This window comes from Patagioenas fasciata, chromosome 8 (assembly GCF_037038585.1).
Source record: "Patagioenas fasciata isolate bPatFas1 chromosome 8, bPatFas1.hap1, whole genome shotgun sequence".
Lineage (NCBI taxonomy): Eukaryota > Metazoa > Chordata > Aves > Columbiformes > Columbidae > Patagioenas > Patagioenas fasciata.
The window spans coordinates 7,151,192-7,178,980 of NC_092527.1; the positions used below are offsets into that span (position 1 = coordinate 7,151,192).

The 27,789-nt window shown below is 46.6% G+C and overlaps 1 protein-coding gene across 3 annotated transcripts; it reads left to right on the forward strand.

The window, feature by feature from the left end:
- The first annotated feature begins 73 nt into the window (after nt 1–73).
- TUBGCP2 (tubulin gamma complex component 2) lies at nt 74–27,309 on the forward strand. Of its 3 annotated transcripts, none has more exons than XM_065843654.2 (18): nt 74–114; nt 1,920–2,086; nt 4,233–4,361; nt 4,685–4,861; nt 7,737–7,896; nt 9,177–9,384; nt 9,979–10,178; nt 10,443–10,632; nt 11,279–11,424; nt 12,077–12,257; nt 14,611–14,791; nt 15,139–15,311; nt 16,644–16,772; nt 18,303–18,423; nt 20,999–21,142; nt 21,976–22,104; nt 22,964–23,127; nt 26,900–27,309. In XM_065843654.2, the coding sequence occupies exons 2-18, from the start codon at nt 1,937–1,939 to the stop codon at nt 27,003–27,005; spliced, it is 2,688 nt and encodes an 895-aa protein (XP_065699726.1). In that variant the 5' UTR covers nt 74–114; nt 1,920–1,936; the 3' UTR covers nt 27,006–27,309. The 3 variants fall into 3 exon arrangements, with proteins under 3 accessions (XP_065699726.1, XP_065699728.1, XP_065699727.1); XM_065843656.2 differs by having other exon boundaries at nt 87–114; nt 1,929–2,086; XM_065843655.2 differs by lacking the exon at nt 74–114 and adding an exon at nt 1,564–1,709.
- Nucleotides 27,310–27,789: the final 480 nt, after the last annotated feature.

Below are 27,789 nucleotides of genomic sequence, written 5' to 3' on the forward strand. Positions count from 1 at the left end.
GGGGTTGGGCGGACTGCGCATGCGCCGGACGCGCTCCGAGAGCCTGTGCGGAGCGGTGCGCATGCGCGGGGGGGTCACTTCCGGGCGCCGGCAGCCGCACTTCTGGGCGGGCAGGTAGGGATGGGTCGGGTTGAGGTGGAGTTGCTGCGGGGACCGGGAATGGAGCGGGGCAGGAAGTACCGGCAAGCGGAGGTTCCCGCTGCAGCACCCGGGCGGGGGCTCCGGCCTAGTCCCGCTCCCAGTAGGGTCAGCGCCGCAGCCGCGACTCGCTGGCGGCCGAGTTCGCGGCACCCCGGGGATGGACCCGGCCCAGGGACCCTCCAGCTCGCACGGGACCGGCCGGTTCCTTGGGGTTGACTGGGGTTTCCCGCGTTGCAGCTTGTGCCGGTGCCTCTGGGGCTCTCACTGCAGCAGGGTCCGGCCCCGGCGTCTCTGGGACCCCTTTGGTCAGGGGGAGATGCTGTTGAGTTCACCTTCGCCTCCTGAGCCAGCCCGGCTCCACTGGCCTCTCCTCATTCCTTATGCTCTTGTCCCCTGAACACTTCACAGCAGGCCAAGGGGGAACTGGAGGTTGTTACTGGTACTGATCCTTGCTGCTGTGGCTTGGGGCATTCGCTGAGCCCTTTGGCAGCCAGTGTGATAGGAGAGGTGGTTTTTGACAGGTACCCGTGTCCCACAGTCGCAGGGAGGGGTTCATGGGTGGGGTTGTGATGGCCGCTCACAGGGACCCTGACAGACTGGAGAGGTGGGTTCGCAGAAACCTTAAGGAGTCAGAAGTGCAAATGCTGAGTCCTTGGGGCCACAATAACCAAAATGACAGCAAAGGCCCATTCTCACCCCTGTTAGTCAAGACATGGCAGCAGGTGCCTCGTTTGTGACACCACATCCCAAATGCTCTGGCTGGTCTCAGGGCTCCCTTCTGAGAGACCTATAAACAAATCAGAGTGAGCCCAAGGACACCCCCTGGGTGGGTGGGGGCCAGGGTGTGCAAGGAGAGGCTGGGGGAGCTGGGCTTGCTCAGCCAGAGAGGAAGGTGGAGGTCCAATGGCATCTCCTGCTGCCCAAAAGGGTCCCAGAGGGGCTGGACTCTGCTGGGAGGAGGGCAATGAGAGTCCCAGAGGCACTGTCACAAGCTGCAGTGCGGGGAAACCCCAGCTGGATATTAGGAAAAGGTGTTTCCATGTGAGGATCAGGACCCAGAGTGGTGGGAGATTCTGGAGGATCTCTGCAGATATTTAAGTTTGGACAGGCCAAGGCCCTGCACAGACTGCTCGAATTTGACTTAGTTTTGGGTGGAGAGTTGGACGAGGCTTGCACAGGTCCGTTCCAGCCAGAGTGATTCAAGGACTTGTGCAAACCGAAAGTGTGCCTATGTGCCCGCTACTCTGCATTTTTACATTAACCTCCATACTTGCCTCATGCCTCAATTAGATGCTTCTGTAGCAATCATTTAAGTGACTTTGCAGAATTTAGTGCTTGTCTGTTAATAAAATGGGCAGCAGGATATAAAGACCCCTAAACTTGGCAAAACTGCTTTGGAATAATTTCAGAAGCAGCAGCGTGGGTGGGCTGCTGAAGCCAGTGATTTCAGCTGTGTCTGCAGTCTGTCAGCACATAGACCAGCACTTCTTACGATGACTTGGTGACTTTTCCATTGTCAGTGTAATTTTGAGATTGAAAAATCCTCTCCTGGCTCATCTACGTTTAAGGTGGGTTTTGTACCAGGACAGATAATTCAGGCATGATAACCAGTGTCTCTGTTTATTTCCTTTCCTTACGTATATTTCTTTGTTCCAGTCAAATATTTTGGCATACCCTGCATGGTCATAATACAACCAGGAAATGTTGTTTCTGCAGGTATATTTTCATTTGTGGTGGTAAAATAATAACTTACTGCCTTTGTTTCTGCGCCCACGGAGCTCCCTCAGGTGGGAGTATGAGCGAGTTCCGCATTCACCACGATGTCAACGAGTTGCTCAGCCTGCTGCGGGTACATGGCGGGGAAGGAGCCGAAGTCTACATCGATCTTCTGCAGAAGAATCGAACGCCGTACGTTACCACCACTGTCTCTGCACACAGCGCCAAGGTGAGCGTCCTTCCAAAGGAGAAATTAGAGATAAAATGTTCCTCAGAGTGATTTCTCTTGGCCAGATGTGAGCGCTTCTGTGAGAGATCTTGACTTCTGTGGGTGCAAAGCTGGACATGTGTTGTGGAGGTTAATGGCCGTCCCAAGTTTTTCTCAGAATGGTGATGAAATCATGTTGGTAAAAAAAGGGGGTAATCTGATCTGGAATCTCTATTTTGGGTATAAAATAGAAAGACCACGTCAGGAAAAAGGTAAAATCCTCGCATCATGCGAGGGGTAGAAGAACATGAGAAGGATTGTTAGAACGAGGGTGAGTGGGAAGTCCAAAGAAGTAGCTTATTTTGTGCTTTTGATGGTTGTTTCAATTTGAGGGGTTGTCCTCTGGAGGAATAAAACAAAAATAGTAACTGTATGAAATATGATTTTATCAATAAATACTTGACCGAGTATCACCCAGGTATTGAGGATTAAACCCCAACACTCTGATGACCAGGCATACTTCTGTGGCTGTAATACTGCTTTTCATTGTCGTTTTTAAAAGCAATCCATCGGTTAAGCTATAAGTGCTAGAAAATTGCTAACTCTGTCTGAAAGTTCAGATCTTTGTAGCCTGAACTGCCTGTTTTCTTTAAGTCCAGGCTTATGTATCATTTACGCTGACAGCTGCAGTTCACAGACTTGGGAACAATTTCTTCCCCAAAGGTCTGTGGGGCATTGGAACAGGCTGCCCAGGGCGGTGGTGGAGTCACCATCCCTGGAGGGTTGGACAGACGGAGATGAGGTTCTCAGGGACATGGGGCAGTGCCAGGGATGGGTTAATGGTTGGATTCGATGATCTTGAGGGTTTTTCCCAACCAAAATGATTCTGTGATTCTATCTAGTGGAGTGCCTCAGGGGTCAGTACTGGGGCCAATATTGTTCAATATATTCATTAACTATTTGGACGAGGGAATTGAGTGTACTATCAGCAAGTTTGCTGATGACACTAAGCTAGGAGGAGTGGCTGACAGGCCAGAATGCTGTGCTGCCATCCAGCGGGACCTGGACAGGCTGGAGAGTCGGGCGGGGAATAACCTGATGAAATTTAACAAGGGAAAGTGTAGAGTCCTGCATCTGGGCAGGAACAACCCCAGGTTCCAGTATAGGTTGGGAAATTACATATTAGAGAGCAGTGTAGGAGAAAGGGACCTGGGGGTCCTGGTGAACAACAGGATGACCATGAGCCAGCACTGTGTCCTTGTGGCCAGGAAGGCCAATGGCATCCTTGGGTGTATTACAAGGGGGGTGGTCAGTAGATCGAGAGAGGTCCTACTTCCCCTCTACTCTGCCCTGGTGAGACCCCATCTGGACTGGTGTGTCCAGTTCTGGGCCCCTCAGTTCAAGAAGGACAGGGAACTGCTGGAGAGGGTCCAGCGTAGGGCAACAAAGATGATTAAGGGAGTGGAGCACCTCCCTTATGAAGAAAGGCTGCAGGAGCTGGGTCTCTTTAGTTTGGAGGAGACTGAGGGGTGACCTTATTAATGTTTATAAATATATAAAGGGTAAGTGCCATGAGGATGGAGCCAGGCTCTTCTCAGTGGCAACCAATGATAGGACAAGGGGTAATGGGATCAAGCTGGAACACAAGAGGTTCCACTTAAATTTGAGAAAGAATTTCTTCTCAGTGAGGGTGACAGAGCACTGGAACAGGCTGCCCAGAGAGGTTGTGGAGTCTCCTTCCCTGGAGACATTCAAAGCCCGCCTGGACACATTCCTGTGCAACCTCACCTAGGCGTTCCTGCTCCAGCAGGGGGATTGGACTAGATGATCTTTTGAGGTCCCTTCCAATCCCAAACATACTGTGATACTGTGATAATACAAAATGATATTGCTTCAGGCTGAGCATGTGCAAAGTGAGCCCTGCTACAGATCCTGTGCTTGCCTTCATCTTTTCTTTCCTACAGTCCCTTCTCCATCACCTGAAGAGCCAGGGCCCCCACTCTCCTCCAGCAGAATTATTTGCAGGAGACGAATGCTGCAGCGTTCAGTCCCAAACCCATTCCCTGCAGCACTTCTGTGACGGCAGCAGCCTCACACAATACTCCTCCTTTAAATACTGTGATAATAATCTACATTTAACATTTAATATTAATGTGGTGTTTTACAGGTCAAAATAGCAGAGTTTTCTCGAACTCCTGAAGATTTTTTGAAGAAGTATGATGAGCTGAAGTCTAAAAATACAAGACATCTAGATTCTTTAGTTTATCTACTGTCAAAACTCACAGAAGACAAAGAGGTTTGTTTCTTCTTTAGAACTGGATGTGTTATAAGTATTCAGCAATAGCAACAAAACAATGATTTTAAGTATAGCACCCTTTCTGATTACAGTGTTCAGCAAAATGCATTGAAATCAACAAATAACCATTTCTAGCATTTACTTAATTATTTAAGCACTGCCGAAAATTATAATTTTCTTTATATAAACCACTAAAACGTGGGAAATGGGGATAGGAAGACCTGTGGTCTGATTCAGCACAACCATCTTATGGTCATGTGTTTTTTGCTTTAGTGCATGCCACCCAGTGTTCACAAAATCATTTGGTTTTTGTGTATGTACAGACACTCCAGTATTTGCAACAAAATGCTAAAGAAAGGGCAGAACTTGCAGCAAGTGCAGCAACCAGTGGCAGCACAAATTTTTCCATTCCCTCGTCTGCTTCCAAGATCTCTCTGCAGGAGCTGGAGGAGCTACGCAAGCAGCTGGGCAGCGTCGCAGCCAGCGCCAGCCTACAGCAGGTACAGTTTCTTCCCAGGCTTTGGGCACAAAATCGCTCCATTCTGCTCATGTGAACAGCCATGCTCTTAACTTCTATCATCTAGTCAATGACCAGGGAAGTGATTGTTCCCCTGTACTTGGCACTGGTGAGGCCGCACCTCAAATCCTGGGTTTGGTTTTGGACACAAGAAGTCCTTGAGGTGCTGGAGCGAGCTCAGAGGAGGGAACAGAGCTGGGGAAGGGGCTGGAGCACAAGTGTGATAGGAGCGGCTGAGGGACCTGGGGGCTTCAGCTGGAGAACAAGAGCTGAGGGGAGACCTTCTGATCTCTGAACTGCCTGAAAGGAACTTGGAGCCAGGGGAAGTCGGTCTCTGCTCCCAAGGAACAAGTGACGGGACGAGAGGAAACAGCCTCAAGTTGCGCCAGGGGAGGTTGAGGTTGGATCTTGGATTTTTTCCCCCAAGGGCTGTCAGGCATTGGAACAGGCTGCCCAGGGCAGTGGTGGAGTCACCATCCCTGGAGGGATTTAAAAGACATGGAGATGAGGTTCTCAGGGACATGGGGTAGTGCCAGGGGTGGGTTAATGGTTGGATTCGATGATCTTGAGGGTTTTTCCCAATCAAAATGATTCTGTGATTCTACAATACAAAATGATGTTGCTTCAGGCCAAGAATGTGCAAAGTGAGCCCTGCTACAGATCCTGTGCTTGCCTTCATCTTTTCCTTCCTGCAGTCCCTTCTCCATCACCTGACTTGATCTCAAGGGTCTTTTCCAACCAAAATGATTCTATGATTCTACTTATGAACGTTCCTATCTGTGCAGATAATGTATTATAAATTATCTCTCAAAATTTATTAGTCAGATTATATTAAATCCTTGTGCTGTTCTTAATAAAAGTGGCCTTTTTGTATTAAATTTGATTAAGGCGTGTCAAGTTCAGGGCACAAGAGTTCTAACTGACAGGGGTTAATGTCATTTCATTTTCCCATTTCAAACAATCACTTGAAGCTGTGCTGATGCATTCCTGATGTGTCCTACCAAGCTTTGCTGATGCTAACCATTCTATGAGTCTATGATCTGGTTGGTTTCATTTTGGCAGCTGAAGACAGGAATTACCTCGTATCTCTGGATTTCCAAGGTGTAACTTTCAGGTAGTCCATCTCACTGAACTGGCTCTTTTATAGTCCTGTCTTCCATCCACATGTGCTGATGAGACCATACCCAGCTTTCTTGGGTTGTGAGAACTCCCACACTTTGCACAAAACCTCAGAAGCTTTTGGACTTAGATACTTTTCTAGTCTGCCCTCTCATAAGTATGCATGGTTCATGGAGATGGTGAGATCCATGGTTTGTGAAGCTTTTCTTCCACCTCATTGCTCCTTGCCAGTTGGGAAGTTGGCTGCCCTAAGCAGAAGCTTGTTCATAGAGCCATGTTGCATGAGGCCAGCACTACAGGGAGACCTTTCGTTCCAGGTCTTCCTTTCATGACCTGGAGCTCAAGATGATACAGAAAGTGCACAGGATGTTTTGATCTTTTAGCCAATGTCTGTGTGTCCAGATCATGACGGACAAGTAAGATACTATGTACTACTTCAATAGAGGAATATTTTGTCGCTGTATGGGTTTAATTATAAAGGAGTTCAAGTTGTTTACCCACCTGAAGGACTCAGTCCTACAGTAAGATCCAATATTTTATGTGAAGTTTAGTCACCCTTTGAATTGCGGACATCTTACTTGGTGCTTCTTTCTTCTCCATACCCTCTTGTGAGAGACTTGTTTCTGTTAGGGGAGCAGAGAAATCAAGGTCCTTCTAGCAGATCCCCCATTTACAGAACAAGTAGGAATGTTGCTTTGGGCTGCTTCTCTGACCTGAGGGCATTGTACTGATGTTATGCCAGCAGTGACTGCAGCAAACGTGCCTGGAGCCAGTGCTGCTTGGAGGAGCGGTCCCGCAGCTGTTGCTTGTGTGCAGGATTTCAAGACCCAGCACTGGGCAGCCCTGAGAATATGAAAAATGGCTGGGGCCAGCCTCAGCATTCATCAACTGACCTTCACATGTAAGAGCACTGTTCTTTAAGATGCAAAGCTCACACGTATGTTTGCTTCCTTCCTTCCCAAATCCTGCTGAGACCTCTACAAGAGCAAAGTGAGAAGATCCAGTGCGTGTCCCATTTCACGTACACATCTGTGGAGCTTCAGAAATTGCATTCGTAAGCATGTGCCCCTTGTTTGTGTGCTTGGAGCACTAAATGTTCATGTAGGTTGGCCTCTCCAACTGATAATTCATCTTGCACTCCATTTATTTTAGAGTCAGAGACACAGAGCCAGGGGTGGAAAGTCTTTTGGTCTTTACGAGCTCACTTCCTTTGCTGGCTCCTATTCAGAATAACAAAAAGTCCCTAGTTTTCCAGCCATCTGTGTATGGATTGTCTGGCCTGCAGCTGCTCCATGCAGAACCAAGTTCAGAGGTGTTCTTTAGCCTCTCTGCAAGTGCCCCTTGAAGATGATGTTACTGCTTCTGGAAGGACTTTGCTGCCTTTCTCGTGGTGTGCTTTACAAACAACTAATCTGCCTGCTGGTTGTGCATGTCCCCATTCTGCTGCCCTGTGTGTGCCCTGGCACCCAGGCTGGTGGGGAGGGCTGCAGAAAGGTGGTGTTTGATGTACCTGCCAATAAAAGGAAGACCAGCTCTATGAAAAATCACCTCTGAAGCACTGGGATCAGTAGACTAGATGGTACTGGGAGACCAGATTCTACGCTGTGCTACTGAAACATCAGCTATTCTACTTTATGATCTCAGGTTATCAATGTACAATCCACTTCTGTTTAAAAGTCAAAATTTCTTGGACTTCTGCAGCCCTTGTTTTCTCATTTCTCTCTCTCTTTTTCCAACAGCCTCTTGAGCTTACACGAAAAATCCTCCGAGATAAGCAGAACAAGAAGAATTCTGGTCAACCTATTCCAGTATTTCCTTCCTGGGTGTACGAGAGACCCGCACTTATTGGAGATTTCTTAATTGGCACCAGTTTAAGCACTGACACAACGGTACCTATAGGTATGTGATACGCAGGGAAAACTGCATTAACGTTTTGTGTTTTGTACTTGTTTGAAAGTGCTGTTCAGATTTCATCACGCTCAGGATGAAAGCAAACCCTGGCTCCTTGTACTCTGCAGGTGGAGAGTGGGGTTCAGAAAGCAAACCCTAAACTTATTTTGCTCCCAGTATTTCTGCTGCGCTGAATTCCAGCCCCACTGTTGATCTAGTGGATATAATCTGGTTTGAATTTTCCAGTCCTTTTTCTCTCTTGAGTCACAGCCTCTCTAAAATCCAGAGCAGCAGGGGACTAATCTCACCCTATGGTATTCTGGCTTTAGGCTGGGCTGTGTATAGTTTCTTACTCATAAGTTGGATTTCAGTACTTTTTTATGGAAGAGAGCAGCTGAGTTAGAGACTAATGTTTCCATTCTCCAGAACTGTGGAACTCCAAGAAACTTCTAGCTTTTTCCTGATGTGGATTTGGGTGGCACTAAGGGGGACATGAAGTCAGTCGGCACATTCTTGGAGGTGCCCTTCAATAGTGTGTCCACCACTGCTTTTCTGCCGGGGCCTTTAGGGCTGTGTTGTGAGGGTGTGTTCCTGGCAAATTCAGATCTGTATGTTGTCTCACGTACAATCCTACAAATGGAGAGGGGTTGTTGCCTTGTTCTGTGAGACAAGCTTTGCTGTAGTTAGTGCTGTAGCAGCTCTGTTTCCTGATCTTCTGATGCACTTGATTGTGTTTTGAGTTGAGTCCTTTATGCTTCTTTGCATCTGATTTGCAGTTGACTGCACCATTCAGAGACCCTACAATTTGCAGTTAACGTGCAGCTTTTGCTGTGCTGGCGTTTCTTTGTGTCTGTATTTGAACTGTTTTCTTGATATTGGAATATTTCAGTGGAGGGGAGGTAGGGGGAGTTGTTGACAAGACTGGAACTCCTCAGGTCCAGAACAACTGAGCCCTTTTGGGTGGAAGGATCAGCAGCACAAGCTGTGAGTGATCTTCTCGTGGCCGCAGATGTTGCATGTGTAGCCCTGGTCTGCTTTGGGTATAAATGAGCAAAGGATTCTGTTTTCCTGGAAGGCAAGGCAGATGATTTTGGAGTTGACCCTAATTCAGTTTTAAACTATTTCTCTGTATCTTGATTTAGCTCTGTGTGATCTTTGTTCTCTTTGAATGGTAGTAGGTCTTCCTTTCGGGCCTTGAGTACTAGATTGAAATGATATGAATGGACGATCGGGTGGTACTGCAACATCTTCTGATTGTGTTCTTTTTTTTCGCTTCTCTTTGAAAACAGGTACTTTGCCATTAGCCTCCCAAGAATCCATGATTGTGGAGGACTTGCTGTACGTTCTGATTGGTGTGGATGGAAGATACATCACAGCACAGCCTCTCGTAGGCAGGCAGAACCGAGCATTTTCAGTTGATCCAAACTTGGACTTGTCCATCAAAGAGCTGGTGACCAGGATTCTTCCCGTAGCAGCAAGTTACTCTGCTGTCACCAGGTACCAAGCTGACTTTGTCACAGGGGTGGATGTTCTTCTTTGAGCATCAGATTGTGGAACAGAGAATCTGTCATTGTGCCGATGTTCGCTTCCAAGCTTAATTTAAACCTCTGGGGATATAAAATAAGAATGACAATTTATTTGAATTTATTTTAGATAACATTTATTTTTGCTGGGTTTCTCATTTGTGTTTCTGGTTCAATTCTTCGTTCATCTCACCTTTACTTCTTCCAAACTTGGTCTTGATACATCCAGGTAAAGTGCAAATAGGAGACGTCTGCTTATTCTGGCTTGCCTCTTCCTACTCTGCTATGAATTTCTCCATGTTTCCTGCTTTTTATATAGTGGTTTTGTAAATAATTCTAGTTCCCTTGCAGTTTGAGAGATGACCTCTCTCCATAGCTTTCTGTGCTATGAAATGGGGTGATGAGAAGTGGGCAGGGGGACACAGAGCAGATGTGGGACCTGAAGCTCCAGCTGAAGACTTTCCAATACACAATCTACTTGTGTGCTTGTACAGTATCCCAAAGATAAAATTCCTGAAAATGGTAGAATGTGCTTTGCCTGAAAGAGTTTTTATTTTGCTTTTTACAGGTTTGTAGAGGAGAAGTCTTCCTTTGAGTATGGACAGGTAAATCATGCTCTGGCTGCTGCTATGCGGACTCTGATCAAAGAATACATGATACTTATTACCCAGCTGGAACATCTTCAGAGACAGGGACTTCTGTCACTGCAGAAACTCTGGTTTTATATCCAGCCCACAATGAGGACACTGGAGATTCTTGCTTCACTGGGTGAGTTTCAGAAATACAGTCATTGTGTTGTGACAGGTGCAAGTGGATCTCTGCACGTGGTCCCCCCTGGTGTCGGAGGCTTTTGGACTTCAAGCTGGCATGTACCTTGTGTCTGCCTGAGTTCGGTCTCCTTCCCTGGAGCACCGGGATTGGTTGTTGCTTTTTGAGATTGTGGATTGTTTTGGTTTTCGTTTCAGGACATTTCAGGATGTAAGCTTTTGGTGTCAGTTTTCTATCTTATATCTGTATTTTTTTTCATTTTAGCTACATCTGTGGATAAAGGGGAGTGTATGGGAGGATCAACCCTGAGCTTACTGCATGACAAGACTTTCAATTACACAGGAGACAGCCAGGCCCAGGAGCTGTGCCTGTACTTAACCAAGGCAGCCAGCGTGCCTTATTTTGAAATTCTGGAAAAGTGGATATATCGAGGCATCATTAATGATCCATACAGGTAAAGAACAGTTAAGGAATTAAAATGAAAAGCAAAAATTAAGAAATACTGTTCAGGTCTTTGGCTTCTGCTTTGTTCGTGCACCCATCCCTCTGCTCTCTAGAGTCTACATAGCTGAGAGGTTGAGCCCTCTTCTCATGGGGCACAAGCGTGATAACTCAATGAATCTGTTAAATGTAGTCCAGTAATATGCTAATCTGATATGAGCTAACAATGCTCTGAAGGTTCTTGCCTTTTATAGAATCAAAGGAAGCATCTCGCTGTGTTTAGTAGTTTATGCAGCGTTTTTGTTTCCCATATTTTCAGAATCCTAAGGGGCATAAAACTCAGGTTAAAAAAACCTAATGCTTTCCTGATGGTCAGAAGGCAGACAAAGGCCAGCTTTCTCACCTCTACATTGACAACCAAAAAATGTTCAGGTTTGGTTTGTGAACCCTATAAAATTCTGTTTCTGTCATAACCGATTGCAGATTTTCATACACGCTCTGCTTAGTACTTCTCTTACGACAAATAGAGGCTAATTTCAGATTGAAATGTATTTTCACGAGACCATATTTCTGATAGATCGTGTTACCAGTTTACAGGTCAAAAAAGTAATCCCCATTGTACCACTTCCTGCTTCTAAAGATCTGCTTTAACTGTTCAGTGAGTTCATGGTGGAGGAACATGAGCTGCAGAAGGAGAAGATTCAGGAGGACTATAATGACAAGTATTGGGATCAAAGATACACCGTTGTTCAGCAACAGATTCCCTCATTCTTGCAGAAAATGGCTGACAAAATACTAAGCACAGGTAGGTAGAGATATGTTTCTGATGTAAGAAGAATCTCAAGACAAGTGTTACCATTTGTGTAAAGTAAATGTCATTGTACTTTGCCAGTTGATGGGGTTGTCCAGCTGAACTTCACAGAGAAATGGAAGAATCAGATTTAAAAAGAACCCCAAATCAAATAAATAAACCAAACCATGGGTCCAGCGGCACGAGCTCTCTGTCTTACCTCTCCATTTCGTGGATACAGTTTTCTAGCAGCTAGCTAGGTGGAGCTAGACAGCTCAAGTTTGATCATGCTCAGTGTTAATTGGGATGCTGAAATGAAGCATGCGACTTGGTGGCCACCATTGTTCTCTTTCATGAGTAAAACCCCCCAAAAGCTGCATCTGAAGTGCAGCACCAGATCTTCAAAGTTTCTGGCTATCTGCAGAGATGTTTTGTCACCACTGGGAGACAAAGCCATATCTAAATCTCTCCTCAAACATGATACTTGGTGTGTAGTTTAAAATTCTATATTGTCTTTTGAAACGTGTCTATATCCTTTCCATCCTTCTGTAGAACTTAGTCCAAACGTTTCACAGCGTACCTTCCGCTGGAAGGTAGTGGTCTGAAGGTTTCCCTGTTGGATGTAAAACAGGTATATATGTGGGTCATTCTTTCTTTTTGCTTCTAGGGAAGTATTTAAACGTTGTGCGAGAATGTGGACGTGATGTTACGTGCCCTGTAGCTAAAGAGGTCATCTATACTTTAAAAGAGCGAGCATATGTGGAACAAATAGAAAAAGCATATAACTATGCTAGCAAAGTTCTTCTGGATTTCCTAATGGAGGAGAAAGAGCTGGTGGCTCACCTAAGGTTTGATTTATTTTACTAAATGCATGTTAAATAGATTGGTTCTGATAATGAACATATAATTTTGAAGTTAGCTCTCTTCTCTTGGGATATTATTGATGTATTCTCTCTATTTCCATTAGAAGTACAGGGTTTTTCTTGAAGTTGTCCTTTTTTCAAGTTAATTGTAATAACCTATGTTTTCATTGTTGTAACGTGTTTAGCTGAGAGCAAATGCAAGTGCATTCAAGCACGCAAACTCCAGCTTTCTTGTGTGAATCAAGCTTTTATTTTATTACTGTCTTCAGAAAACAGTAAAAATGGGAATCTTAACTACTCAGAAGACCAAGGCAGCAAAAAATAGGTAGGAAATTGTAGTTGATAGCTGGTTGTAAGATAGTGTGTCATTGGGCTGAGGGCTGGTACCAGAGGTTCTGCTTCAAACTGGTGAGACAGCGTGAAAGAAAGTGGTCAGAGCTTTGTGGGACAAACCTGCCTTGCACAAGAAGACGCCAACTGGGAGATGTGAGCTGGAGCAGTGATAGCAGCCAAAGGAATGTCCCTAGAAGGCTGGGGGGATTGCTTTGAGCCTACTTTTTGCTAGGTCTGGAAAAGTTGTAGCTGCAAAAAGAGTGTCTGCTCCAGAGCTGCGAACACTGTGGCTTATGCTGAGGGAGGTTGTAGGAAGCCCTGGAGGTCCATGGTTCACTCCTGTGAAACTGGTACTGCTCTCCCGCCCTTTGAAAGCCACCAGAGAACCTGTGAAAGCCACCAGAGAACATGCCTGGTTCCCTGAAAGGTTAGAAGAGCTGTCTGAAACCTGTCAGTCATTAAGGATGTTCTTCCTTTTGGTGCACTCTATTAACACATGGCTCAATGTTTGGTGTCACTGCCACGATTTTGGCCTTTTTGATAATAAAATGTGGAGTCTCCTTCTCTGAGACATTCAAACCCACCTGGACACATTCCTGTGTGATCTGCTCTTGTGACCCTGCATTAGCAGGTGGGACGGACTGGATGATCTCCAGAGGTCCCTTCCAATCCCAACCGTGCTGTGATTTTGTGATTCCATGTTTCCTCGCCTTGCTGATGGTTGTCATCCTTCCAAGGCTTCTTTGCTTAATAGGATTGTTTAAAAGACACTGGCTTCCAAAGCTCTGGTGGCACATGTCCTCTGTTGAGCTCATCTCTCACAGCATGGTTGCAGATGAAGCTGTTGCTCAGCCTCTCCAGCTGCGCTGGATGTCTGTAACCTCTTGGAACCAGATCATTCAGCAGCTGGCCTGGGTATGGGTCATCTGCTGGGGTGCAAGTGCAGGGGCAGCTAGTTAAGGAGGAAACAACCTACTGAGCTTCCAGTGCGTGGTGGGCGCCTTGATGGTCGTGATCAAAACCCAGGGACCTGTGACCACTTCTCAGTGAAGCAGGAGTACCAACTTTCTCCACCATGGCAGAAATGTTGGTTGGAGGGGACCAACAACCTCAGCAGGTCCCTAGTTCAGTCTCCTGCTTGACGTGGGATGGTCACCAGCGTTAGGTCAGTTTTTGATTCGGGTTTGCACTCTAGGGCCTGTCAACAGTAAGTGTCTCACTCCCCAGCCTGTTGTGTCCTCAGTGAACTGCTGACACTGTCACGAATTCCTCATGACTGGGGGAGTTTTCTTGGTTCAGGAGAGTAATGGCAGTCAGAGGCTGAGCATCGTCCCAAATTGACAGCGATCAGGAGTCTGCAACCACATTCTGTTAAGGCTGCGCTTGTCCTGGTTTGGCTCTGAACACACGTGGATCTTTGGCCCAGCGCTAAGTTAACCCTCGAACTCTCCGCTGAGCTATGTTCAAGCTCCTGGCCCGCTGCAGCTAATTCTTCCTGCTGTCAAGTGAATATTAAAGTTTATGCGTCCTCTTACAGCAGAAGTCAATGCAAGTACCTAGAGCGCTTAAAAAAGTCATCACAGATACTTGTTCATTCCAAGGAGTCTAGGATTCTCCTCTGAATTGGCAACTGCCTCTCGAATGGATCTGCACACTGTGGAGGTTGGGGTGGTGTTTGGGGTAGCAGGACGAGCTTTCACCCAGAAATGTAGTGCATCTTGGTTTTTTCTAAGGTGCATGTTTCAAGGTAAAAAAGAACAGCAGTAGCAGCCCTGATCTGACTGCACAAAAGCATCTTTGCTGAGGTGGAAGGGAAGAGGGGACACGCATAGAAGACGTGTCTCCAAAAGAGTTATTTATGGCTGTGTGTAGTGTACGAAGAGGAAAATTTGTGATCAAACCCAGCAAGCTGGCTGAATTGATTGGTTTTGATCCTTTAGGTTTAATATGGATTAATTTAGGCTTTAAAAAACATAATCGATTTTCCCTGCATTTTCTTGAGCAGATCTATAAAACACTATTTCCTGATGGATCAAGGAGACTTTTTTGTTCACTTCATGGATCTCACAGAAGAAGAACTTAAGAAGCCTGTAGACGACATCATAACTACAAGGCTAGAGGCTCTGCTTGAATTAGCCCTGCGAATGAGCACAGCCAACACAGATCCCTTCAAGGACGATTTGAAGGTAAGAATGTCTGTAAGCAGAAGGTAGTTGAATTTGAGCAGAAGGCCTGCCATGATTTGGGAATATCTGCGTGCCTGTAAGAACCTGTTGAATGTACAGTGGAGGAAAAGAGAATTGGTAGATGCTGTCCTTCCGTAGGCTTCTCTGGGTGATGTCCACTTTTAACCAGATTAGCAACTGGAAGCACCCACCCTGGACAAGGGGCTTCTGAAGGTGCCTTTCCTTCCTAGGTGCTCTGATGACTTGAGAATGACTCTGATAATTTGCACTTCTGACACTCGTCTGTTGCTGCGCAGTAGTTGTTAGTTTCCTGTGGCTTCATTTTTTTTCCTGCTCTTCCTTTATAGATTGACTTAATGCCCCATGATCTGATTACGCAGCTCTTGAGAGTACTGGCCATAGAAACGAAGCAGGAGAAGGCCATCATCAGTGCAGATCCCACAGAGCTCACTCTCAGTGGTCTGGAAGCATTTTCCTTTGACTACATTGTGAAATGGCCTCTGTCCCTTATAATAAACAGGTAAAGTATCAATCCACTGAAGGAAAAAAAGGCAGAAGCTTTTGCATGGGGTTGAAACACATTTCCACGTAGCAAAATACTGGAAAACCTGTATCTTTAAAGTGGCGTTGTAAGTTGCCGAGCAGTAGGGAATGCTTTGGGTTGGTGGAATATGGATTGTGTCTTCAGAAGAGCCCTACTAGACGGTGCCTAAGGCATGCTTGGAAAGTCAGTCTTTCATCTGAAATGGTGTGAAGATGTAGATCAAAGGATGTTCTGTCAGCCTGGTCCCTGGTTTTACTTGTGGCTGGTCACCCAGTTTTCATTTGTCCATGGCTTTCTGAAGTATCTCCCCTGGAAATATGAACTCTCATGAGAGGGTTTCCATGGAAGAATCAAGCATTTCTCAAATGTGGAGAGCCAATAAAATTGCACTTTCTGTTATCCCTGATTGCAGACTAGAAGGTTACGGGCTGTTGCTAGGATTTCTGCAGCCACCTGTTTAGCATTTAATTGAGTTCTGAAGGACTGAATGGTTCATTTTTTTCTTCAAGGATTTGCCCCGGTTTCTCTGGAGAAACCCTGGCAAACCTGTGACTGTGAGCCAGGGGTGCTACATGAACACAGTGACAGATACCAAATTGTTAAATGCCAACAATTAGCTGTCCCTTAATTTCCCGTTTAAAAAGATCAGTTGAAACGGTGAGACTTTTCTAATGACCTGATGCTATTGAAATGATGTCTCTTTCTTTCAAATTGAGTGTGTTAGCTCTGATGGTAGCCATGGCAGTGAAAATACGACTTGGTACCGTTTCACAAACTGTATCGACTGGAGCTCTGTAGACACCTACACTGAAGTGTCTGAACGCAGACCTGAATCCAGGCCTCGAAGCTATAAATAGGCATCCCCATCTGCTTCTGACAGAGCGTCACTGGCGGGGTGATGCTGCCTGTAGCTTGGTTACAGCTTCTTCATCTTCTTGGAGAATCCTGGTGCGTTGTTTTGGCGATGGTAGCAGTCTCGGTGCAGTGGGCACACGACCATAGGCTTTCAGTCTCTGTCCCGGCATCGGTGTTTGTGACCTTTCTGCAGGTGGCTGGAGGGAATTGAAGAAGGAGGCTGGTGATCTGCCCGCTGGTAGGCGGCATGGAGGAGGGACTCCTTGGGGAGAAATTCTTGGGGATGTTTACAAATGTCTTTTTTTTTTGTGTCAGTGTGGATCTGTGTGCGTCTGAAGGCGTAAGGAACATATTGTGTAAAGTCTCTTTGCCTTTGAGCAGCTTCAGCCTTCTCAGCTTAGTCTGTCAATCAGAACATGGCTTAATCTGCCTGGGTTTCTCCTTTTTTTCCAGGAAAGCGCTGACAAGATACCAGATGCTTTTCAGACACATGTTCTATTGCAAACATGTGGAAAGGCAGTTGTGCAACGTTTGGATCAGCAATAAGACGGCCAAGCAATTCTCCCTGCATTCGGCTAAGTGGTATGGCCTTTTTATCTGCTTGATCAGATGTGAAGTTTTGGTTTTCCTTCTTGCTACTTAGATATGTTGTGACGTGGATCAGATCATTTTGATCCTTATGAGTGAGTTTCTTACAGGCTGAGAGAAGTCAAAATATAACAACTTAGGTTTCAGTAAGAATTGTCTGCTCAGTAATCTTTGAGCTGCTCGATTCGTTCCTCTTTGTTGGCATGATGTTTTGAAAAGGAAGAGATGGTCTTTAGGGTTAGCTGAAGAGTTACCACACAGACCGTCTGTGCGTGTACCATCTTGGTCGCTACTTTAGCATCAGCAAGATGTGTAAGGACTACGCTAGTTTACAAGCAACATCCTTCTCTTCTGGCCTGACCACCAGCAAGGACTCGTGCCCTTCACACAGCTTGGCTTGGAGTTTTGCTGTGATACAAGTGGAATAAGGTAAAATTGGTAGAGTGTTTTCCCAGGAAATCATTCTATCTTGTTCCACCTCTGAGGGTAGATTTTCATCTTCGGGTCTGCACCCCAGGTGCTTGAGGTGCCTGTTTGGAGAGGTGACAGAACCCCAGAATGCCAGGTAGGACCTTCTGGCTCGTCAGTGGCGCTTGGTTGTGAATAGGTCCCCTCGGCTGCCTTGTGCTGCCCTCAACCAGTGCGACTGTAGCTCTGGTTCTCCTGTAATTGTAGAGGTGTTAGACAGAGACCTGTGAGGGTCTCTGGTCCAGCCTCCAGCTCACAGGACAACTGATCAGCAGGGGACAGGGCAGCCGTGGTTGAAAACCCCTGGGGTGTGGATCCCGCACCTCTCCCAGTTTGCTGAATAATAGAATCCTAGAATCACAGAATAGTTTGGGTTGAAGGGACCTTCAAACCTCATCCAGTGCCACCCCTGCCATGAGCAGGAACATCTTCACCAGCTCAGGTTGCTCAGAGCCCTGTCCAGCCTGGCCTGGGATGTCTCCAGGGATGGTTCATCCACTTTGCCATCACAGAGCCCACATAAACTAACGTTGAAAGAATCTCTCTGTAATCCCACTGTTCTGTTTTTAAGGTGAAATCACATTAAATGCCCTAGGTAGCAGGTGATTTGATTAAATATTTGGATCCCCTGCAAATGGTGATGCAAGGCATAGAATATTTTTAAGTGTTCATTTTCCAAGGTTGGAAAGAAACAGGAACCATTTATCCTGTTAAATTTTGCCCTGATAACCAATGCATGTCTCAGAAGGTAGTTATACTAGTAAAATTGCTTTAATTTTTAATATGAACATTTTAGTTGAATATAAGCAAATATTTAAAGTAATTGTCCAGTCTGCAACAGGTTCAAAACTCTGACTCCAGTAATTGAGGGAAAACCATTTGAATATGTGGAAAATAATCAGAGATGGTTTGCCTTAGCTAGATAATTCTTCTCACTCTGCGGCAGAGAATTTGCAAGGACAGAAATATTTAGCTCTACTTGACTGTGCAAGCCTGGTGATGGTTCTTCGTGGCGTTTGCTAGCTCTGAGCTGCGTGGGTGTGATTTCTCCCCTAGGTTTGCTGGTGCTTTCACACTGCGGCAGCGGATGCTGAATTTTGTACAGAATATCCAGTATTACATGATGTTCGAAGTGATGGAGCCAACATGGCACATCCTCGAGAAGAACCTGAAGTTGGTGAGTGTGTGTGCTTGAGGGAAGTTGGAACAGAACTTGTGTTTAATTAGAGCAGCTGACTAGTGGTCCATTCCTCAAACTTGCTTACTTTGCAGCATAACCTTTATGACGGTTGCAGTAATTTTCCTTATCCCAAGGGACACTGTGTTCCTCAGGGTCCTCCCCAGCTTCCTTACCCACTGCAGTGCTGCTCTCTTGGGGCTGGTGTTTGGGTGCCTCAGCTGCTGCCAGGGAACAGGAGGCAGACGTAAATCACCAACTTATTCCTTCTGGTGATCATCCTGCGATCAGACAATTCTGGGTTGCACGTCTTTTTCTTCTTACACCATGAAAAACAGCCCAACACTCTGACAATCTGCATGAAGCTACAGCAGCTCTCTTGGCAGCTTTCTGATGGGCCTTGCATGTCTTCAGCATCAGCTGACCCTGTGTTACTTTCAACTGTGTACCAGTGAGTTGTTCTGGGACTGGCTAACCAATGTTTTTGATGCTCTGTCATCCTTTTTCATGGAGAATTTATAGGAGGCATCAGGTCTAGGATTGTGAGCATCTCTGCATGTTCTTGACAAGGACTTTGGAACAAGAAGATGTTATATGTTGAGTCCCCGGATGATCTGAGAGAAGTGTACTTGCTTCTTAATTTTGTTCTAAGTTTAGGTTTGGAAAATATAGCACTCAGTTTACTTGAATTGAGGCACTTGAACAAGTTATCTGGTTTCAGGTAGCGCTTCCTTTCAGTCTCTACTGATTGCTGGTGTCCTAGAAGAGACTGTTAAAGGCAGGAGGCACACGGTCTGGATTGACAGCATCCCCCCTTCGGAAGAGGTGATCTCCCAACTCCAGAGTTTTTGCAGAGACTTTCTGTCTGGAGATGCCTCTCTGATCTCTCTCAGCCACTGAGTTTTTCTGATCCTTCAGAGATATAGGTGTGTCATAGCATTTCTATTTCAGTTCCAAAAAAAGAATTTGCCATTTTACGCTGTTTCTCAGAGGAGTCCATTCCCAAGGAACATCTGTAGACCAAACATTTTTGATAGCCCCAGTGGGCAGGATTTTTTCCCTCATTGTGGAATACCTGTGAGCCTCTTCAGCCTGACAGAGCTGCTGAGATAGGTATAAAGTGACTTTGCTGGCACGGGGGAAAGGTGTTTCTGTGGCCGTACGGCAAGGAGCAGATCTGTTTGTGCCCTCACCATATGCTGCTTCATTTCGGAAACCTTGAGGGCTACTGTAGCGTTCTGTAGAGCGTTTCTACCATTGCTTTGTATGAGAAGGGCCTCTCTGAGTATTAGTGCAGTAGTAACGACTCAAACCTGCCCATGATGTGAATACATACGCAAGTCGTCACTTGAAACCAAGACATTTTTTTGGCAATTCAGCCAGGTCTTTGAGACTTAATCCAAATGTACGTTTGCTTTCCACCCTCATCAGTGCCCTTCAAGGCTTTTCAGTCTGTGGGAGATGGAGCACGCCTCCTCGCAGCGCCGGGGCAGGAAGAGCCTGGCTCTGGAAAAGCTGTTTCAGGAACCATGTTGTTCTGCAGCCCTTTAAAAGAGCTGCTCACCAGGGGTGGCTTGTTCCCAGCCACTGGGTAAAATCTTGATTTAAATAAAAGCATCGTTGATTTCCAAGCAGAACTGGCTCTTTAACCTCTGCAGCCTACATACCGGAGTAGTCTTTTCCTTTCATTTGCATTTTAGGAGGAAAAAGGCTGATCCTCACTGGTCTCATGTTATGCCTTATGGTGGTTTTGATTTGTCAGACTTGTCCATTTCCACTTGAAATTAAGATGCTTTCTTCCTAAAATATAACTAGTGTATTTATCTTCATCTTCACCTCATCGTTGTCTTCGTCAACACAACGAGCATCTTTATGGCATTAGAGAGCAGCATTTGTCCCTGTTCTGTGCTAGTTGTTTAAAAGGTTATGAGGGGATTTTTTACCTTTGATCTGGATGGAGTGGTGTGGATACCTTGGCAATTTTAGTCCTATGACTCTTTCCTAAGCTTGACTTGTGTTCTCGACTTCAGCACATCCCATGATTGTGTAAAATGAGAGGAGGGGTTTTAACCCAGCTTTTAAAACTCGAGAATACAACAGCCCATTGAAATACTAGAGCTGGGCAAAAATCTTATAGAACAATGCTGCATGTTCCTTATTGTGTTCCTAAAACATATTTTGGAATAACCTGCATGTTTTAAGCCTCATAAACTTACTGACATTTAAGGTTCTTTGATTTACTTTTCTCTTTTCCACTTAGTGTAGCTGACTTGACTGAGGTTGTGAAGGTGAGGCTGGAGTGGGCCTCCTTTCCAGGGGAGGGTTTGGATCATTAAGGAAAGCTTGAGAAGGTGATGTGACAAATCCAAGGTCAAAAGCCTGTGAAGGGCTGTTGAATGCAGTAACACAAATGCTGTCTCCGTCTCAGGATGTTTCTGGAAGCTGGAAGGTACATGAGAAGTATCTCAACACATTCTAGAGCACATCTTCAAGGTTGCTGTCAGGGGCAGGTGCTGGGTTAGAACTTTGGTGCAGTCCTGGTTTGTTTGTTCGTTATTGTACTGTGCTGTTACAGGCATCTAATATCGACGATGTCCTGAGCCACCACACGAGCTTCCTGGATAACTGCTTGAAGGACTGCATGCTGACCAACCCCGAGCTGCTGAAGATCTTCTCCAAGCTGATGTCTGTCTGTGTCATGTTCACAAACTGCATGCAGGTACGTACGGCCTCCCCGCGCTGACCCCACACTGCCAGCTGCTTTGGCTGGCGACCAGCTGTGACAGTCCCATTTTTCATAGAATCATAGAATCGTTTTGGTTGGAAGAGACCCTTAAGATCGTCTAATCCAACTGTAACCTAAATCTAGCACTAACCCATGTCCCTGAGAGCCTCTTCTATACATTTTTTAAAACCCTCCGAGGGTGATGACTCCACCACTGCTCTTGGCAGACTGTTCCAATGCCCAACAGCCCTTTCTGGGAAGAAGTTTTTCCTAATATCCAATCTGGACCTCCCCTGGCTCAACTTGAGGCCATTTCCTCTCATCAACTCAACCCCTCTTGTCCTCAATGCATGTGGAAGAACCTCTGTTCCTCCTGCCAGCACTTTAGAGCTTGACTGTTCAGACCTTTGTCCTTTCTCCCAAATAGTTTCTCTGGCTTGTCCTTCTACAAAATTCTCTGTGCTCTTCTTTTTAGTGTTGGGTTCATATGAACCAAATTCAGCCAGTTCTTCAGCAGAACGTGAGGTATAATTTGGAGGGCTCTGTAGTTTTTAGCGTGCTCTTTTGAGAGTCAGGTGAGGACTGGTGGTTGGACCCATAGAGACTGATCTCCGTGGGTACAGCCTAGCCAGCATAGCTTCAAAAAAACCAAACACCTTCCTTTGGGTTTAGTGAGTTTTGTGCATTAACACTGTAAATTGAATCTCCCAGTTGGCTTTCATGGCAGTTAGCTAGCTGTAGGCCTGGCAGAACTCAGTCAGCCTCATGCTTTGCCATCCTGCAAAAAAAGGGATCTCACCATCTGCCCAACCCTCTGCCCTTCCAAGAGGTTCACCCAGAGCATGAAGCTGGACAGTGAGATGGACCGGCTCGCCTTAGAGCATGGCACGATGCTGGGCCCGCCAACGGAGGAGGAGCGTGCCGAAGAGACTGCCAAGAAGAAGCTGACTAATAAGGTGGGACATGGGATGGACAACTGGGCCGGAATGCTGTCTGGCGTTGCCATCTGATCAGGGTGGCTCTCCCACCTCTTCCAGATAGACCTTCCTAGTTTCCAGAGCACCCGTGGCCCCAAAAGCAGAATCTTTGCAGAACTAGGGGTATTTCTGAGGGCAGTGTGGAGCGCTGATGGTGTTTCAAGGTCTGCTTTGAAGACCCTGTCTCCCACAGCGCTCCCTGCGCTTGTTTTGAGGTTCTTAGCTATATTTTCAGCTGTGCAGTGGGTACCCACATACAGCTTTTCTGCAACTCTAGAACATTCTGATTTCCAGAACTAGCATTTTGTGATGGATGAACCAATAAGCTGTTGGGTGTGACTCTTTCCAGCCCATCTCTTTCATGTCTGGGGTATTTGTCTTGTCCATGTTTCTCTGTCCAGATGCACACGTACATTTGTGTGGCATCCTCTGCAGGTAGCAGGCTACCTCCTGTCCTGCTGAAAGCCCCTCTCTGGCACAGGGCGGGTCTGTCACGCTACAAGGCAGTCACAGTGCTCCTGAGGTTCCAACCTGCCTTAGGCAACGCTCACTTTCTGCTTCCCGGCTTTTCTTCCTGCTTGAAAATAAATAATGACAGCATGTATTTGAGGATAACTACAGGGATCTACTCTGGGGTTCCCCCAGATAGGCACGGCAAGGTTTTTAACTACTGAGGACCTCACAACTGCTTTGAAAGATTTATTTTAGTGGCTGAGCAACTGTTAAGTTTTATTGCAGTATTCTTGAGCAGGTTAGGAAATACAAAAGCAACCATTCCATCTCTTTGTCAAGTGCGAATCCCCAAACACGTGGTGCCACTGTGCCTCTGTCTTGGTAGCTTTTAGCAGAGCATGCCGACAACTTCCACCTGACATCTGGCTTCGAAGCAACGATCAACAAGTTTGATAGCAATTTCTCGACACATCTGCTGGACCTGCTGGACAAACTGAGTGTTTACAGCACCAACGACTGTGAGCACAGCATGCTCAACATCATCTACAGGTGAGCCGGTAGTTTTCTCTCTGTAGCTTCCCCTCCTGTGGTTCCCAAATTGCGCTCGGGAAAAATAATTGCTGTTTAGAACTGTGCATGTCTGCCCCATCAGTGGATACACTGAAATCACAAGAGATACTGCTTGGCATTGCAACCCAAGGCTTTAAAAAAACCGCATTTGAATGATGTGAAATTTGTCTATTAATCTTGTAAATGTAATGCAAATGATTGTTTTCTTGGGATTGTCTCAGTTCGTAGACAGGAAATAAGCTGATTCTTAAATATGGCGTGAGTATACCACACAAACTGCATGATCTGGCCACTTGGACACCATTGCAGGTCACACAGGGCATGGCCAACACAGCGTTAAAGACCAAGTCGTGTGCACTTTCAGTACGAGAGTGTCCTGACCCTGCAGTCCTTGAGTCTTGCAAAGAACACGTGGAGATCAACCCATTGTCACCTTATTCGAGACGTCAACAATGCCAAGTCCTTGACTGGTCTTTACATGATGCAACAGCAAAAGTCCTGCAGCCTTCTGGCAGGCTTTAGCACGTGTGATGCCAGACGCTGGTGTAAGGTGGTGTCCTCCTTCCGGCACTGCTCCTACACTTAGCATGAGAGCTTCACCTCTTTCATCATGGCCTCCCCACCTTTCTGTCAACTTCATGCTTCTGCCAGGATGGTGGGACAAGCTGATGCTGTGCCGTGGAGATCGGCTGAGCGTGTTGTTCAGTTGTGGGTGCACGGTGCCGTGGCCAGGAGCTGTCCTCCACCTTGGTGTTTCAGACAGCACACAGCTGTTAGCTGTGGAAGGAGGTGACTGTGGAACCCCTGGAGCAAATTCTTCCAAATATGGAGAGGTTGTTTTTTACAACCGGTACTTCCTGCTTTGGGAGAAAGGAGAAGTGTGGTGATTCAGGCGGCTTGTGAGAAAACAAAATGTTTCTGTTAGTGGTTTGCACCGAGCTGCTACCAGCTCTTCAGAAGAAGGTCTGAGTCCTTTGCCCACTGGTACCTACATCCCTTAGTTCTTCTGCAGAGGAAATACTGGGTCTTTCTGCCATTAGGGCTGTTGTCCCTGTCATGTCCCCCAGTCTGGACTGTCTGGGACCACGTGAGTCTTCACAAAGACATTGGACATGGCCGGACCATTCCTGACAAACCAAGTGTCCCCATTTCCTTAACTGCAGTGCTGCATGTTACCAGGCCACACGCAGCGTGTCTTTCCGTTTCTGCAGACTGCTCAGTAACATTTTAAAGCGTGGAAGTCCCACCACGAGTGCCCAGACATGGCATTTAGCTCTCATTCAGTCTGTAGAGATTCTTGAATTGAGTCCTGGACTCTATGGCAACAGGAACCCAAGAACCAGAGTGGAGACAGTTGCCATCTGAAAGAACATCTTTGACAGAAAGACAGAAGAGTTTATAAGACATACCAGTCTCTTCTTTTAACCTTTTTATATGACTGTTTGTCAAGGGTGATAGTCAATGTGTAAGATAGACTAAAAAAAATCTCGTAATATTCATAATTCTGATACTGGCTCCATCCTCCTGACACTCACCCTTTACATATTGATCCCCATGAATGAGGTCACCCTTCAGTCTCCTCTTCTCCAGCTCCAGAGCCCCAGCTCCCTCAGCCTTTCCTCACACGGGAGATGCTCCACTCCCTTCAGCATCTTGGTGGCTGCGCTGGACTCTCTCCAGCAGTTCCTTGTCCTTCTGGAACTGAGGGGCCACAACTGGACACAATATTCCAGGTGTGGTCTCCCCAGGGCAGAGCAGAGGGGCAGGAGAACCTCTCTGACCTACTGACCACCCCCTTCTAACCCACCCCAGGTACCATTGGCCTTCCTGGCCACAAGGGCCCAGTGCTGGCTCATGGTCACCCTGCTGTCCCCAGGACCCCCAGGTCCCTTTCCCCTACACTGCTCTCTAACAGGTTGATTCCCAACTTATACTGGAACCTGGGGTTGTTCCTGCCCAGATGTAAGACTCTACACTTGCCCTTGTTATATTCCATTAAAGGAGAAAAATTACTGCGTGGAGGACTTTGTCAGAAGGATTACCTAATTCCAAATATTTTGAAATCTTACCCATAAGTGCCACTAGCAGTCATCAGATACCCTTCCTTCACCGTTTTTCAGGGAACGGCAATGACTGAGCTTTGAGTAAGTCCAGTAGGACAGATGAAGTGATGCAAACCCCAGTGAATAAAAGTTCCAGCCATAAAACAAGAAACTGAAGTGTAAGCAGAGTCGGAGGAAGCACCACACAAATTCTTAAGAGACGGTTATCAGAGATTGTTTAACCCTAAAAGCACAGCTGAAAGGGAAGCCGTAAAAATCTGCAATTCAAGAATTTTGTAATAAAGCATCTTTAGAAGTGGAACAGATCCTCAAAGCAAGGATGTAAATAAGTCTTGGCCTCATATTTGAATCAAAGTTCGGTAAACGTGCCCGCCTCAGTGTCAGGTTTCCTTTGTACGACACTTAAGGGATGAAAGAGATGTAAGCTTTTTAACCAGGAGAGAGCAACAGATAAATTCCATCTGTCGAGGCTCTGTTTTCCACAGCCACCAAAAAATGTCAAGGAACAATTTGTTGCCGTTTGTGTAAGGTTGTTAAGCAACATGAAATTCAAATATTGTGCCCATTCATTTAGTATTGGAACAACTTAATTTGAGAAATGAAGAGAGTAACTTCTGTGTGATTCACAGCCTTATACCGACTCCTGCCTGGTGTTCCCAAGGCACGTTTTTAAGAGCTGCACATGTCTTAGCTGGGTTCAGTGTGCAGAGATCAGCCTGAGGAAGATCAGTGTGGTTTTCTGGCATCATTTTGGATTAGCAGGGAGACAGGATTGTGACGTTGCTGGTGTTGCCCACTTTGGAGAGGCCTTTACAAGTACCAGCAATACCTGTGATCTTGGCTGAGCATCTTCCAGCTGGTTACTCGTCTTCTTGAAACATGAATCTGTTGGAAGGATGCTTGTGTTAGCAAGGAGGTGGTGGTAATGGCAACTGCAACATGGCGTGGAACTTACTGTGCGTAATATGGTGGATTTCGTACGGGAATCAGTACCGGATTCAGTACAGGCGTTCAGCGGTGGTGAATGCTGTTACGGAGCAGTGGTGGGAAGTGGTCAGGAAGGTGAGGAGCCCTCAGCCCTGGCACCTTGTCCCCAAGTGACACGTCTCCAGGGTGGTGTGGTCAAGCTGTGGCTGCAGAGAAGCAGCTATGAGCAGTTGATCTTTCCCGATGTATTTTGTATGCCCGTAAAGAACAGGGGAAATCTATCCCGTTTTCAAGGGACACCTGTAACACCGGTGGAATGAAGCAGGTGTCCCCGCTGTGTCCACCCAGCCTGGGACAGTCCTGTGTGGGGATGGCAGCTCTGGAGCTCCCTGTAGTGTGGCCACGTTCAGCGGTTGCCCTGGGAGATGTTTCTTTTTGGGGGAACATGGCTGGGTAGGAGCATGGCTGTGGGCAGGGAGTGCGGCTGCTGGCAGGGTCTGCGCTCAGCACGTCCTCCACTTCTCCCAGCAGTGAGAGTTGCTCCGTTTCACACCCCTCATTCAACCAACTTTCTCCTAGACTTCATCTGACCCTATAAAAGAGCCCACGTATTTTTGCATCTCCTTGCTGCCTGTGAGCACCTTGACAAGCCTGTGGGCTGCAGCTGTGGGAGCCCTCAGCAGCACATTGGTGCTGTGTGCCACTCCCGGGAGGCAGCAAGCCGGCCAGCTGCTGAAACTGATGGGTTTTTTTTCCCTCAGGTTGGACTTCAACGGGTTCTACACAGAGCGCCTGGAGCACATGTCGGCCGAGCGCAGCCAGAGGACAGCACCCCTGCTTCCCCGCCTGGCCGTGCCTGCCCAGTGAAGCGCTGCTGCTGTTGCTACTCAGCCGCCCTGCTCGGCCGCCGCATCGTCTGCACCAGCGGAGAACTGGACACCAAATCCCTTACAACTGGGAGTGCTCGGTTGAACATTCTCTGTACTCACAGTGCAAGCTGGGAACGAACCGTGAGGCTTGTCGCAGATAGACGGGGGAAGATTCAGTCTGCTGGAATGCATGCAATGGGTTTTCTCTTCTGAGAAGCTTTTGTCAAGTCCTTGTTTGTTTGTTTTACTACATTGTAAAATTATGTATTTGTGTGTTGTAGAATAAATTTTAAAAGCCAAAACAGGGCTTGTTTTATCTTAACAGAACTCAGGGTGCAGATTAGTGTTTTAGGGGACTGAATTTTGGCCGGCTCACAGACACCTGGCTCAGCTGCCACGCAGCATTATTTTGGGAGCAGAGTCTAACTGGAGGGTTGCTGGAATGAAACTGCTGAGCTGCTCTAACGGATGAGGTGAGGTTCACAGCTGATGGGCCAGTGTGTGATGTTCGTATCGTATTGGCCAAGTCCCCAGCAGAGGACTTTCCGGGTATCTCGCAGAGTTGTGCAGGGCTGAGCACTCCTGTGAGTGCTGCCTTTCCCTTGCCTTCTCCTCTGCAAGGACCTTCTAGAGCATCTTAAAGGGAAGAGCCAAGTTCTCTTTGCATTGGTGGCCTAAAGCTGCTCCTCCAGCTTGGCAGAGGGAGAGAGACCTAAGAAGAGGATGGAGACCACCAGTCATAGAATCATAGAAACACAAAATCGTTTTGGATGGAAGAGATC

What these genes read in the sequence shown, in the direction of transcription:
- TUBGCP2 (XM_065843654.2), top strand. Translation starts at nt 1,937, where the DNA reads ATGAGCGAGTTCCGCATTCACCACGATGTCAACGAGTTGCTCAGCCTG. An exon ending in CCAGCGCCAGCCTACAGCAG is followed by an intron (nt 4,862 to 7,736) that starts GTACAGTTTCTT and finishes TTTTTCCAACAG; the next exon opens with CCTCTTGAGCTTACACGAAA. An exon ending in GGAGATTCTTGCTTCACTGG is followed by an intron (nt 10,179 to 10,442) that starts GTGAGTTTCAGA and finishes TTTTCATTTTAG; the next exon opens with CTACATCTGTGGATAAAGGG.